The 15,560-nt window shown below is 37.4% G+C and overlaps 1 protein-coding gene across 1 annotated transcript in view; it reads right to left on the bottom strand.

The window, feature by feature from the left end:
- RALGAPA2 (Ral GTPase activating protein catalytic subunit alpha 2) overlaps positions 1-15,560 on the bottom strand; it is a 340,826-nt gene that overhangs the window by 161,195 nt on the left and 164,071 nt on the right. The window contains exons 22-24 of the mRNA XM_077750219.1: positions 10,014-10,207; positions 8,601-8,699; positions 8,207-8,362 (exon numbers count right to left, since the gene is read on the bottom strand). Of these exons, the coding sequence (XP_077606345.1) occupies positions 8,207-8,362; positions 8,601-8,699; positions 10,014-10,207 (449 nt within the window). The remainder of the gene's footprint in view (positions 1-8,206; positions 8,363-8,600; positions 8,700-10,013; positions 10,208-15,560) is intronic.

Here is a 15,560-nt window from a genome sequence, read left to right as displayed (position 1 = left end):
ATAACCAAGTAAAGTTATAATAAAATTTTCTTTGGTAAAACTTAACTTATCTATGGCTTGTACGTTCGAAACCATATGGGAAACACTCAGAAACCACTGGATGTTACTTGGTGGTATAACACTAACTATGTGATCAAGTCTACATTTCATCACCCTGAATCTGTACAATAAACACATAGTAAGAATTATTATTAACTATCAATCCATGTCCAGAGAGGGTTCACATATACCACCTATCCTTGTAAACATCATTCTTCCATCAAACCTAAGTCAAACATAAAGTTTCATTTTATTTATTCCTGTAGTAAATCCTTCTATTCTATAAAATCCCATTAATTAAAAAAAGTAAATTCAAACTCATAAATATTATTTTTAGAAAAATAAGAGGTTTTTTTTAAGTGTCAAAGTGCTTTCAAAAACAAACAGTAACAAAACTGACTAACAAAAATCACAAGATAATAGAGACCTTTAGAAATACTAGGTTAGTAAGTATGAATAAATTTGTAGTTTGTACATCAACCGTTCAAATTCCAACAGATGATATGATACGTTCTCTTGAGAGGAAATGTGCCTGGAAATCTTTACAACACATTTCTACTTCCTAACCCCTACTAGGGACATCCCTCAGTGTATCCGCCACACACCCGTTTTACCTGTCCTTGTGCTGCAGTGTCCATGACAAAGAGAGGGTCCCATCCTACCTTGCCCCCCACCATTTCATCATCTTGCCTTTCTGTATCGATTTTTGCTTTGAGGGATAATGGGAATGGTGCCAGCAGGTTCTATCTTCTCAGGGCACTTGCCTCTCAGCAGTATATCCAATCTGTCCAAAATACTTCTCTCTCTCTCTCTCTCTCCCTCACACACACACAGGCACATGTGCAGAAATATACACATTGCATATATATGCACATGTAAATAAATAAATTTATGCACACAAACTCCATCTGTTTCTAGGTCCTTGTGAGGCCCTCATTACCTTGCCCCTGGACTGTTACAACAATTCTCTTTCTGTGCTTGTTTCCATCACTCCTTCCTGACTATAATCCATCCCACATAACCACTATGGTTTAAGCTTCTTAAAATGTTTTTTAGCAATGTTGAGTTCAATGGTTCCCCATACCCATGAGATTAAAACTATGCTGAATCAAGGTTCCCTACAGGGTTGCCTAGATTTATGTCCATACAGTATTTCCTTGCACATATCTGGCACTAAATACAAACCACTCTGGTCACTGTTCCTTGAACATGGCCTGAGAAAGTCTGTTATCTCTGACATGCAAAATTCCATCCTCCTTCTCATCCTACAGTTTAAATCCTCTCCACCCCTGAAAATTCTGCTCAAAATAACTCCACCACCTCCGAGCTGCTTTCAAACCAACTTAGCTATAGGGTATTCAACCCAGTTAAATTCCCATAACGTGTGTATCACTTATTTGACTCTTTGCACAAGCTGATAGATCTCATACCTACTCACTTATGTCTATCAGTTGTCTACACCCTCAGAACCTGACTATGTCATTACAATGGTGAGGAAAAATACTCAACATGAAAAGATTATTTAACCTTTTGCTATCTTTAGGAAGGAACAATGTGACCCTAATAATAAAATGCCTAAAAATAGATCAGAGGATCCAAGAATGCTCAATAGGAAAGGGCTGGAGAGGTCCTCTAGTCCAACTCACTCATTGGTCTCGTGTGCTCAGACAAGGGCCCCATGGCCAGTGAGAGAAAATGCTGAGTCTATCTCCCAGGTCTCTCATCTCCCAATATGTGGTCTGTCATCCATAAAAGTCAAATGTTGAATATATTTTGAAGCCATCTTATATCCTTACATCTTGGAAGATACATTTCCCTGTTCTTAAAAACCTTAGGAATAAGGTCTGGGATTAGTCCTGTTTTTACTCACTGTACAACCCTATAGTTTTAAAACATTGTTTTCAAATGAAGCTTTTAAGTTAGCCTTCTAGAGTTCCTTCACTGATATACATCAAGGTTACCATTTAATCCTCTAAACATCAGTTAGACCTTTAAATTTATAAATATGCAGTTTATCCTGGTAGCACTGAATCCAAATCCCATGAATTTAAACCTTGGTAAGAATCACTTGCTGTAGAGAATAAGTGCTTTAGAGATTTATTAGAATTACTTCCTTGGACATGAGATAAACAAGGTCCCTAATTTCCTATTTTAATTCTGCACTTTTCCTGAAACTGAACATTCATTTATGTTTAGCTTTAAATATATTTATAAATGTATATGTATCCTATCCAACACACAGTTCCAGTTATAAGTCTAAGTTTTCAGCAAAGAATAAATAACTCTTTGTCTGAAAAAAGGTGATGCAATTATTACATATCACTGCATGATACAGGCTGTCTGGGGTTATTAAAAGAGTCAGGTATGGCCAATTTACAAGTATCACCCCTGCACCTTGCTTTCATAGCTCACTGCTAAGTCTTATGTTCACTGAGGGGCCCCTTGGGATCTTTTTACCAACGACTGTTTATTATTATATTATTCCATCATATACCTCAGGAGGGGAGGTTGTAACATCCGTTAAGAAAATCATGAGCTATTTTGACTTCTAAGAACATTACTCCATATATGATGTTTAAAATTATGTTTTCTTTAGCACTGGTGTGACAAAAGGTACAGTAAAATATAAAGTTAAATAAAAGCAAAAGGTTCCTGAAACAAGTTAAATATTCTTGGCTACCAAACAAGTGGCTAAAATTAAGGGAGGGCAAAAAGAAATGCTACAAGTGCATTTAGCGACTGAAATATGAACTGTGTTGACCACGTGTCGCCAGTGCCCAGCATGGTGGCGTGGAGAGTGCTCCCTGTCCGTCCGAGCCATGTTCTTACTTGCAGATAAGAGAATCCGCTTGGCAGAGATGAAGATGAAGGGGATATATATCAGGGAACTGGACGGCTTACAGAGTTTCCAGAAGTGCCAGGGAACTCAGCATAAACCCTTCATGGCCAGGAACGAGGTGGTGAGCAGAAACGTCCAGCTATACCACAGAGTGGTTCTGGCAGAGCCGCTGTCTGCCCTTGTCACTGTGACACAGGTGCCTGAGTAGAACCCCATGACAGCTGCCGCCCACCACTCTCCATGCCTACTCTCCAGAACCACCACGTAGGTGCCTCTGCTGGACGGCACCTGAGTGGGTGCCAGCCCAGCCACAAGGAGCTGGGGACACGTAGAGTTCAGCTTTTTAGCTCCCCTCACACAGAAGGCACACTGGGCAGGGTGAGGAATGGGCAGAAAGTGAGCCAGTGGCCAATGATTCTGAATCCCAAGAGGGTTAAATAAACATTTTACTTAGGTCTGACCCCCAGCATAGGGAGTGGTTATTTCTCCATGTGTTCTGAAATTCCACAATGCCTAATTATATCTTTTAGTCAAACAAGTATGTTCAAAAGTGAGAAAATCTATAGGGAAAGAAAACATTAACATTTTAGGATAACACAGTATGTCCTTTTCGTCATACACTTCAGTGTCATTACAAGGGCTCACATTTACTGAGGGCTGCTGTGTCCATGCTCTGAATTGAGTATGTTACATAGTTAAGTCTTCAAATAACCCTGATGGTAAGTACTATAATTACCTGCATTTTACATATAAGGGGAGAAAGGCACAGTGAAGTTGAATGATAAGCTATAGCCAAGACTGGAGCTCAGACAGGTTGTCTTGAAGCCCATGCTCTGAACTATTATACTATATCACACTATATTACATTAAATCATGACTTTATCTTGTTATGATTCAAATGTGTCACTGTTACCTTAGGTCTGAACAATACACATTTCTCCACCTCAGAGAGGCCTCATGCCTTTTTGTGCATTACAAAGTAAGATAATACAAAATTATAGACGGAAATGACAAAGACCTACATTTCCCAAAATTTCTATATGCAAATTTGCAACAATAATTTAACATTAATGTAGGCTTTGCACTTAAAAGAGAATTTAACTTTGATGTGTAACAAATTACATTAAGACATTAAATCTGTAAGTCATTGTCAAAAAAAAAAGTTTGCTTATTTTAAGCAAAGAAAATGTTCCAGTCTTTGATATATGTTCTTAGAAACATGAAAATAAAATTCCTTTCCTCAACTGTCCCTTTCCATTTTACACATATTGATCTTTCCATATGTTTTAAATAATGATGAAATTAATAGGAACTGTTTTTAATAAATCCAAATCACAGCTCTTTTCATGTCCAAATATTTTAGGGAAGACTGAGGTGAAAAAGCTGCTGAAGCGTTAGGGAAAACTAAGAACAACGAGGAACAGCTTTAGAAGAGCAGTTGAAAGATGGTGAGGAGCTGGGGAGGCAGCTGTGGAAAGCTATCTTGGGTTGGAGATGGGAGGGAGCTCCAGTCAGGAGGGGTCTGAGGTGGGAGGAACCAAGGCTGGAGCCCGGGTAAAACAAGACAGCAGGAGGAACAGAAGAACAAATGCCTGTTTGATAGGCGTTAGCTGTGAATCAATGGGGAAGACATACCCTGTGGGATAAGCCACACCTTTCCTATAAACTCTAACAGCCTTTTTTAATGTATGGCATTGGGCAAAAGTTCTTGATATTTTTTGAACCTTTATTATTTAAACAATGTGTTATGATATTTATCTAACTGAATTGCAAAGACAAGCCAGTGGGTCAACATCATGCAAGTGCCAGCATAGAATCTGGCACTGTGGGTGCCAGGGAGATGAAGACCCTCCACCCCTATCAGCCCACCAGATACAAAGCAGCTGGGCAGTGGGAAGCCAAGTGAAAGACTCCTCCCAGGAAGGCTGGGCAGTCAGTCCCACAAGTCGCCCCAAATTTTATTCATGATGATGTATGGTTATTTTGAAAGTCGTTACAATTCAAATGATTTTCTTTCTAAACCAGTAACAGGATCAATTTTTTTTTTTTAATTCAGAATGGAGGAAAAGTACAGCTATTTCAAAGCATTTTTTCAATCATACTAATAAACCATAAACTCAGACTGCACATGCACTTTGGAAAATACGACTTGATAAGGTCACTAGTTTAGCTATTAAATTATTAAGTTAATAAACTAGCTAAAACTGGTCTAAACAAAAATGTTGGTTTGGAATGTGCTACATTTTAGCTGTTCAAAATGTATTATTATTTTTTAAATACAGAAATGACTATATTTGTTTGCATAATGAATTGGCCACCATATTAAATGAAACCATGGTTTTATATGACTATACCACACAACATAATCTGTGAGACATCTATTTTACAAATAGGTTTTTTTAATTAAAAAGAGTTTTCAATTACTATAAGCACCCTTAGGTCTGGAAAAAAAAGATTTTTAATATCTTAGACCTTATTTACGCTTCAACACTTTATTAGCCACTGCTGACATAATTTTGATACTCTCATATTTGGGAAAGCGTTTGTAAAATGACTATGCCACACCATCATGCTCACAGGGCCCTGGACCCTGGGGCCGAATGGTGGAGGGGGAGCCACATAGTGAGTTATGCAGGCAAGTGTGCCACCCAGAGGTGAAAGGAGGAAATTCACCTTGGATTTTATTTCTAAGATAAAACTAATAAATGTTAGAACATTTTAAATTATTTGCTGCTACTTATCTTACTAAGAAATAAGGAAGATTTTTATAAGGTTCTACATGCAGGAACAAAGTCTTTTAGTGCCAGGCTATTGACTCTTGGAGAGCTCTCACAAGAAGGAAAGGGTACTAGTCACAGGTGCACAGTTCACTGATTAAAAAAACTGAATTTAACTGTATTCTCTACAGTAAGTGCTTTCTTGTCTTTGTATAATTAATATAATATGTGTTTCCAGAAGAACATGTAAGTTCTGGAACAACCACCATGATCCACTTAGGCATGTGGACCAAAAGTTAAACTAATTACCAGAGACAGTTCTTACTTAAATGAGAAAAGTTTCTTTCATTAGAAGGTTTTCTGTGTAATTTTCTTCTGGAAAAGAAATAAGGTTTACTTAGAGTAATTCTTTTGGCAGACAATCAGGGCTTCTCAAACATATACTAATAATTGTTAAGGTTGTAGAAAGCAGCCACTTCTATTAAGCACACATAAAAATTCAAGTGTCTAATGGCTAGACAATAGGCTGACTATAAAACAGAGATTTATGATATTCCTTTTTTGTCTTACAAGTCTGGATGTTGGAATCACTGTTAGTAACAGACCAACATTTAAGAGTGATGTATTTAAATGAACCACAAAAGATCAAACTTAACCAAAAACATGCCATATATTAAAATGGGAAAATGATTTTTTAAGTATAAACTATGAAAACTCCCTTTTTTACACTGTAAAATCATATTTTTTAAATAATGTTTTAGGTTCTAAAACTCTTATTTCATCTCACTTTATTGTTTCATTTCCACTCTAATAGCCTTTAAAATAGAAAGATGATTCTAAATTCACATCCATTTATGTTATTTTCTAGAAAACTCATTCCAGGAATATTCCAGTGTTGGCTGTTGACTTCTAACTTTTTCTCATTAAATGAGAAAATTCTCCAATTGATTATTATTTCCAAGTAAATTTTTCTCCCTCCAAAATTTAAGCAAAATGCTGCTTTACAGTACAGTGTTGTTAACTAAGCATTTGTCTCTTCTGTCACTGAGGGATCTCGTCATGATCCATGAGAGTTAATTCTCTTCCCTATTTATACGCCTCAATCTTCCACACACCTTAAGCTATGTCATTCTGTGAAAGATGCTTCCATCTGCAATGATGGCTACGGATATCTGAGCACGGGGCATAAACGGCTCTACTTTTGCACCTCTATTTCTGTGTTTATTTAGGAAATCAATGAGACTATGGGTCCAAGTCCAGCCTATTATATAGAGATATCTTCCAAGCATTGCTGGAATTGGAGCAGAGATGACAAAGACAACCCAGTAGGCCAGTATGGTCACTGCTTCAGAAAAAAGCTCAATGATGAAAGCTCCAGATATGGATCAGGGGATATACTGCAAGAATTTTAAATAGGGCCAAAGGGTTGAGAAGCTTCAAGAAATACATTCTGAAGTAACAAGGAAAAACTGGCTACTCAGGAGACTGACCTCTTACATACCCTAAGTTTATCAACAAGGTCTGTGTGTCTGTATTATACTTTCAAAGAGTAAAACAAAAACAGAAAGGATGACTACGTGGCAGTTCATGAATGATTCAAGTTCAGTGATGAGTATCTACAATTTCAAGGGTAAATGTTGAAACATTCTCCATACCTCTTACTGTTCAAGAAGACCTAGTGATTACATTCGATGCTTTGAAATTGCTAGAATCTCTCCTATCCCCTCCTCCTGCTCACAGTGCCCCCATCTTACTGTGCATCATTTTTAAATTTTAAACTTGTTTGACCACTTCCTAATTAATCTGTCTCTATGCCCAACCTCCCACTCTAACCTACCACTGTCACATTTTCAAATCCATCCTCCAAACGGAGTCCAGAATAATCTCTGTGAAGTACAAACCAGTCATATCACTCCCCTGCTTGATATTCAGGCAGAGAATCAGGACTCTGGGTGTTGCTGCTCCCCTCCTTGCCCTCTGCCCATGGGCAGGGGTAGGGATGCCGGGGACTGGCCACATCCTTCCTAACCCGCACACCCAGGATCTACGAGGTGGGGCCGTCACTACTGGCTCCTCTGACCTTTCTGTTTCAACGTAACCCACCAATCATATTCCTTTTGGAGAAATTAAAATAAATCCTCATCAAGAAATGTCAGGAACCCTAATTTATGCATGAGGTCTTTTACAAAAATATCTTAACTACAAAAATAATAGTTTTCAAACATTTTTAAATGACCACAATATTTTCTTCAAACAGTATCTAATGCAGAACCCCAACAAAAAGTGGTTCAAACACCATTTTTGAATTTGACAACACAGGCTGAGGTTAGATCACAAAGCACCATATAAGCCACAGAATAAAGTTCAAATTAAAAAAAAAATAAAGTTCAAATTTGGTCAGTGCAATGCAAGGTCAGTGGAGAGAAGCAGCAGCGATGTGACAGAATCTGATATACATTTTTGAAAGACCAATGGGTTGTTGTGTGCAGAAGAGCTAAAACTACTGAGAATTTCAACACCTGAGAATTTTCATGAACCCTAATTCAACCTGAAAAAAGTGATACGCACTTTCCTCTTGGTGGGCTAGTGTGATAAGGGAGTCACAGAATACCTGATCCTCGCTGGTTAATCCCAGGTGCATCACCAGGTAAAAATGCACCAGGAAGTCCCTGTTTGGCAGAACGTCCTGGCGTCTGGTCATCATGGCACAAATCAGTCTGTAGGCTTGTAGTTTGCCTTCCTTATATTCATTTGGCAACGTCGTCGCCTGCCAAGGAGATGAGGTTTAAAGATTTAATCAACTCCAGATGCAGAGCATTTCAACATTTCATTTACTTCTCAGTATTCCATAAGAGTTGTTTATGGAGATGAAGGATGCAGTCAGTGGCTTTAGTAGGATTCAGCTTGTCTTCAAAATGTGCAGTCTTGGGCAATTACATTTTTTAAACTCAATTTCGGAAAGGAAGAGGAAATTGCAATAAAGGAATAAACACATAACCACTTGCCTTAAATAGCCATGATGCAAACATTCTGAGTGGTGGGATCAGGACTGGTGGAGACGGAGAAGACTGGTTATCCAGGCTTATTGCCAGATTATCCCGTATCTAATTCACAAAGAGGAGAATTTTAGGAAAGGCCACACTTAAGTTTATCCCAATGATATTTCAATATTGTGTTCTATGGCCAAATAGCTGCTTCTCATTACATTTCTACATGTTGAGTGAAAACCTACAATATTTACAAGTTTTTCTTCTATCATGAGATCTATTGCCATTTTGAATTGCATGTCTCACTTACTGTACATGGTTTTAGATTTAATACAAAACTAGAGCATTGTTTTCCCTTGAGCGTTAATGCCTCAAAAGGTCCTGAACTCCAAACGATAAGGAATGCCTCACAAGTTGTATTGTATAAATATGAATGTTTTCTTTTTTTTTTTTTTAATGTTTTATTTATTTCTAGGAGAGAGAGAGAGAGACAGCGTGAGCAGGGGAGGGTCAGAGAGAGAGGGAGTCACAGACTGAAACAGGCTCCAGGCTCTGAGCTGGCAGTCAGCACAGAGCCCGACGCGGGGCCCGAACCCACGAACCGCGAGATCATGACCTAAGCGAAAGTCGGACGCTTAACCGACTAAGCCACCCAGGCGCCCCTAAATATGAATGTTTTCAAAAAACAAAAGCAAAACCAGAAAAACTTAACAACCTGGGGAAAGCATACATTTATAAATAAAACCCAGAACGAAAACTGTATGTACTCTAAGAGTCTACTTTTGTAAAAAATGTGTTTATCTATAGAAATAAAACTATATATTTATACTGTTATCTCTGTGGGATGGTGATGTTAATTTTCTTGTTAGTATTTTTCTACATTTTAAAAATTATTTTTTATTTTTAATTTTTTAAACATTTTTATTTATTATTGAGAGACAGAGAGAGATAGAGCATGAGCATGGGAAGGGCAGAGAGAGGGCGAGACACAGAATGTGAAGGAGGCTCCAGGCTCTGAGCTGTCAGCACAGAGCCTGATGCAGGGCTCAAACTCACAAACCATGAGATCTTGACCTGATTCGAAGTCAGATGCTTAACCAACTGAGCCACCCAGGCGCCCCTATATTTTTAAGATCTTGTACAATAAAACTGGCTATCACTTTTATAAAGAAAATACACAAACTTCTCAATACTCTATCCCTTAATATCCTATAGTAATATTCTATATATGCATTAAATGAAATAGCTCTTCTGAATTTATAAAATGACCAAACTATACATTATCGTTTATTCTGTGACAAACAACTTTGTCTAAACACAGAATATGTGTTCCAGATTACATTCAGTAGTTGACTGCCAACAGGGTTTTGATGTTAAATGATAAATCAATTTTCCCCTCTTAGAAGAAAAAGGGAATGTGGCAAGACATACCTTTGCTAGCTTGTACCAGAGTTCATAGAGATGGCCAAAAACTTTGGCATGAATCTTGGGTGACTGGATATTATTCACATCCCCGAGGATTCCCAAGACTCTTCGCCATAGCACAGCGGCAGAGTCTGGGTGCCAACCGGTGAGGTTCCCTCCAGCAATTATACTGCAGTCATCTGCAAGGCACTCACTGCTATCTACGGAGGAAAACATGTCTGTAAACACAATCTTGATTTCATCATTACTGCCCTTTCTCTTCAATGTAAATCGCTGATTCTTGACAATTTATATATTCAGGGTAAAATAATTAAAGATGAAAAGTGTGCAATGGCTGACAATTCCAAAGGATGGAAAAGCAGAATCAGTGAAGAAAGGTCAAGTGATTTCATTCTTCAAACTAAAAGGGCAACAACCTAGAGATGATAAAACAGTTTCTGGAGATGCTGTGAGTGGTTTTATATAGCAGAGGAGGGGAAGGAGGAGAACCCTGAGCAGGATGGGTAGGGAACAGGGCCATGAAAAGTAGATGGACAGGGAAGGCCTCATTGCTGAGGTGACATTTGTGGTGGCTGTTACTAACTCAGTTTTATCCGGGTATAACTTGTTTACAATCAATTTTACCCTTTATAGACTCAAGGTGTTTTAAGAACTGTATACAACCACATAACTGTCACCACAAACTGCCACGAAAATTAAGATCTGGAACAACCTCATCACTTCAAAAGTGCCCCTTTATAGTGAGTTCCCTCCCCTTATTCTTTGCCCCTGGCAAGCACTGTTGTTTTCTGTTCCTAGAGTTTTGCCTTTTCCAGAACGTCATATAAATCCTGAAGTATGGGTCCTTGTGGTGTGGGTGCCGTCACACAGCTTAATGCATGTGAGATTCACCCATTTGGGGGCTTTTTCTTATTGCAGGTTAATATTCCATTTTATGCATATATCATAGTTTGTTCATCCATTCACCCATTGAAGGACATTTTGACAGTTTCTTCCTGTTTTCAGTGATTATAATCAAGCTGCCATAAACATTTGTGTACAGGTTTTTGCGTGAATGCATGTTTATAGTCTATCTCATAAGGCCAGAATCACAAAATGGCAGACAGTATTTCTTTGCTTATTTCTTCCTTTTAGTGGGTCATCTCTCCTAGTGATGCTTGACAGAAGGGCATGCCCCTACAGACCTCAAAGTGTTTGTTCCCTGACTTGTAGTCCATAGTTTGGTTGGGAATAGAATTCTGTGATGGAAATGCTTTGCTTCAATTTCTTATACTTTGTGATTTAAAAAACATTTTTAATGTTTATTTATTTTTGAGAGAGAGAGAGCAGGGAGGGGCAGAGAGAGAGGGAGACACAGAAGCTGAAGCAGGCTCCAGGCCCAAGCTCACAGACCACAAGATCATGACCTGAGCTGAAGTTGGTTGCCCAACTGACTGAACCACTCAGGCACTCCCTCCTTTGTGATTTTAATGTCATCAAGCAGCATTCTGATGCTTGAAATTATTTTATGGAAAATTATTAACTTGGCAAAATTTTAGTATCCTCTTTGTACCTAGTGTTCTAAAACTCCCTGGTGTCTCCTGGTGTCTATTTTCAGCCACTGTGTTTCCCAATTCATTGGGTCCTTTTAACTATAATATCCAGGTATTGTATTGACTTCCATTGACTTGATTTTATTTCTGCTGTCATATTTCTATTTTATTTTTATTATTTNTTAAATCGGTCCCTGCTCAGGGAGGAGCCTGGGTGGAGCTTGATCCCATGACTCTGAGATCATGGCCTGGGCTGAAATCAAGAGTCAGATGCTCAACCAGCTGAGCCACCCAAACACCCCTCTGTTCATATTTTCAATATCCAAAAGCTCTTTCTTGTTTTCAGTCCATTTTTATACTCTTAGTCTTTGTTTCATGGATGCAGTATATTCTTACCTCATGAAAGATATTAATAGCTTTTTAAAATTTTATTTCTTCCCAGGCTCCTTTTTTAAAATTCTAAAGTAAAAAAGAATTTATTAATATGTTTTAGGTATACAATGATTCAAGAATTCTATATGTTACTCAGTGTTCGTTAAGTATACTCTTAATCACTTTGGTGGGGGGATGGGTTAAACAGATTCTTTTTTGCAGACTCCTTTTAAGATCTGCTCCATTCTACTTCATCCCATATTCTTATATTTGTCTTGTATTTTTTTCATATTAGGTATCTTCTTCAAATGGCTAGGGATTCTTGGCTATCTTCTCATATTTAAGAATGATCCACAAAGGGCTGAATGGAAGCATAGTGTGTAGGCATTATCTTTGGAGAGTTTCACCNTTTTGGTTTTATTTTTCAGTATTACTTTGGCTATTTGGGGTCTTTTGTGCTTTCATACAAATTTTTGGATAGTTTGCCTAGAACCCAAATTCTAAGAAAAAGACTTTCTATTGCTCAGATAATATGCAAAGTCTTTATCTAGTTCCTTTGTTTTCAAGAAAGCACCTCTACACTTAGCTGTTTATTGGTGACACCAGGCCAGAAACCTCCCAATTTATTTGCTTCCTTTTCTGGGATGAAGTTCTAACTACTTCGTAAATAGACTTCCAAACGGTCTGCCTGTTTTTAGCCCCATGATTACCTCCTACTTCTATAGCTACTTCATATGGGCAATTTTCTAACCCTTTTAAGGAACCTACAATAATTGCAGCCAGCTTGCTTCATGGCTTTCCCCAGTACGTACACAGGACACATCTGCTGATGCCCTGGCCATTTGTCGTCTGCTTGCAACTTTTGAAAGTTGGTTACTACTGCCTTTTTTCCTGCCATCCTTGTCCTTGTGGGTTTATGTCTAACTTAACATTAGACAAATGTCTAATTTAACATTCCCTATTGCTAACACCTTATGTAAGTATGGTACATCTACTATAATTAATAGACCAATATTGAAAACATTACTATATAAAATCCATACTCTATTTATCTCTTTGGTTTTTAACCTAATGTCTTTTTTCAATTTTTCTATTCCAAGATTCCATCCAGGATACCACATTACATTTAATTGTCATGTTTCTTTCACTTCCTCTTGGCCGTGTTCTTGTTTTTGATGACCTTAATTGTTTTGTGCAGAACTGATCAGATATTTAGTAGAATGTTTTTTCAGTTGGGATTTGTCTGCTGTCTTTCTTTATTTTATTTGCTTATGCATTTCTGAAGTGAACTTCCCTTACCTCTGATGTATGTATGATCTTTTCCCAATATTCTTGGATTTCATTTGCTAATGCTTTATTTTGGATTTTTGTTTATTTTTTTTAAGTTTATTTATTTATTTTGAGAGAGACAGTGCAAGTGGGGGAAGGGCAGAGAAAGGGGGAGAGAGAGAGAATCCCAAGCAGGCTCCATGCTGCCAGTATAGAGCCTTACGTGGGTCTTGAACTCATGAAGCCGTGAGATCATGACCTAAGCCAAAACCAAAAGTCAGATGCTTAATGGACTGAGTCACCCTGGCACCCCATAGGATTTTCACTAATATCCTTTTATGTGAGACAGACTCTAATTTTCCTTTTTCAATGCTCACTTTGTCTGGTTTTACTGTCAAGGTATCACAAAGTAAATAACAGAATTTTGGGAGCTTTCTTTCTAATCTCTGCAACAGGAAAAGATAGCTTCTCTTTTATTTGAAGCTTCAGTAAAACTGGGAATTGTCTTTTATTTTTATAAATCTATTCAACTTAACCTACTGTATTATTTTTTAAAGCTTACATTGTTTTTGTAGTTCTGTTCCTTTTTACCTTCATTATTTTTTCCTTAATTAATCCTGCCTACTGTCTATTTTATTAATGCTTTTGAAGAGTTGTTTTTGATCATCTTCACTGTTTTCTAGTATATATGTGCATGCTCTTAGCTTTATTAGTTCATTTTTATTAACTTCTACATACCATTCTGCCATTCTTTTCCTAATTTTTTGAATAGGACACATAGATCAATAATTTTCGTTTTTTCTTTTTAGAGAGCTCGAGAGAGCTCAAGTGCACGTGAGCCGGGGAGGGGCAGAGAGAGGGAGAGAGATAATCCTAAGGAGGCTCCATGGTGTCAGGGTTTGATCCCATGAACCCATGAGATCATGACCTGAGCCAAAATCAAGAGTCAGATGCTTAACTTACTGAGCCACTTAGTGCACCAATAATTTTCTAATATACACACCTAAGGCCATATATTTTCCTCCATATAAGCCTTTAGTTACAATCTAAAATTGTGGTATATAACTTTCACTGTAGTTCTGTTTGAGGTATTTTCTAATTCACAATTTAATTTCTTTTGGACTTAATTTATTTGAAGTGCAGGTTTTAGTTTTTAGTTTCTTAATGTATTTTTCTTTTATCTTTTTATTCTTAATTTATTTCATCATATTCACAGGATGTGGTATAGTTTCAAAGCATGGACATGTGTTGAGACTTAATGATCTAATTGGTCAATTTCTGTAAATGTTCCATGTGCTTTTAAAAATCACACGTATTTTGAAATTCAAACTTCTTTATATATATCCATTCAATCAGGATTAGTTGTATTGTGTACATATTCTCTATTTCAATATTTTTCTGCTTAACTCATCAATTAATGAGAACTCATATTAAAATTTTCCACTATGATTATGGTTTTATTAGTAGTTCCTTATAATTCTGTCAAATTTTGCTTTATATATCTGGAGGCTATGAAGTTCATACAAACTCAGAATTACTGCTGTCACTAATAAGTGATTTGTGCTTTAAAGTTTATATAACTGACATACATTTAGTTAGCTCAGCAATCTTTCATCCTAGTTACCAATGTATGTACTTACTTAGGATCTTCCTGAACATCATGTATTAGGGTTAACTCTGGTAAACATCATGTGGCTCGGTCTTAGTTCTTCAGTCTAACCCATGAGTTTCTGATTTTAACTGCAAGTTTATATGGTTTATATTTATTGTAGTTGCTGATTTGATTTTATTTCTAATATCTTACTTTCAACTTCCAGTTTAAGTTGCTTTTGCTTTGCTTCTTTTTTTTTTTTTTTTAAAGTTTGTTTGCTTATTTGTTGAAGCAATCTCTACACCCAATGGGCGGCTGGAACTCACAACCCTGAGATATGAGTCAGCCAGGAGCCCTGTTTTGTTTTTCTTTTGAACCTTTGGAGGGAGTTTAAATTTGTCTCACCTCCACCACTAACCCTCTTTCTCTATTGTCTTACTACACCTGTCATTAACACAATCATCTCCAAAGTTCTACTGCTCACCCCACACAAATGAAGACAGACTGATTGCTAGGCAATTATCAACTCCCCACTGGGTGTCATTTTGAGTATATATGCCATAGGTGTTAAGCCCTAATCAAAGAAATTAAAGCACATCTATGGATGTGAGGAACTCAAGTAGAGAAATGACAAGCTAGCCAAAAGGAGCAAGGCGAAGTGAACTTGACAAGGAGCCGGGGCAGATCCAAGAACAGTTCTGTATCCTTCCAACACTGCACCCATGACAGCTGCTGAGAGCTTATTATATGAGTTATGGAACGATCCCAAGACACTGAAACAAAGGATTT

The sequence above is a fragment of the Crocuta crocuta genome, unplaced genomic scaffold, assembly GCF_008692635.1.
Source record: "Crocuta crocuta isolate KB4526 unplaced genomic scaffold, BGI_CrCroc_1.0 scaffold209, whole genome shotgun sequence".
NCBI lineage: Eukaryota > Metazoa > Chordata > Mammalia > Carnivora > Hyaenidae > Crocuta > Crocuta crocuta.
Note: the sequence above shows the minus strand (reverse complement) of the source record. Positions and strands in the feature narration are given on the sequence as shown.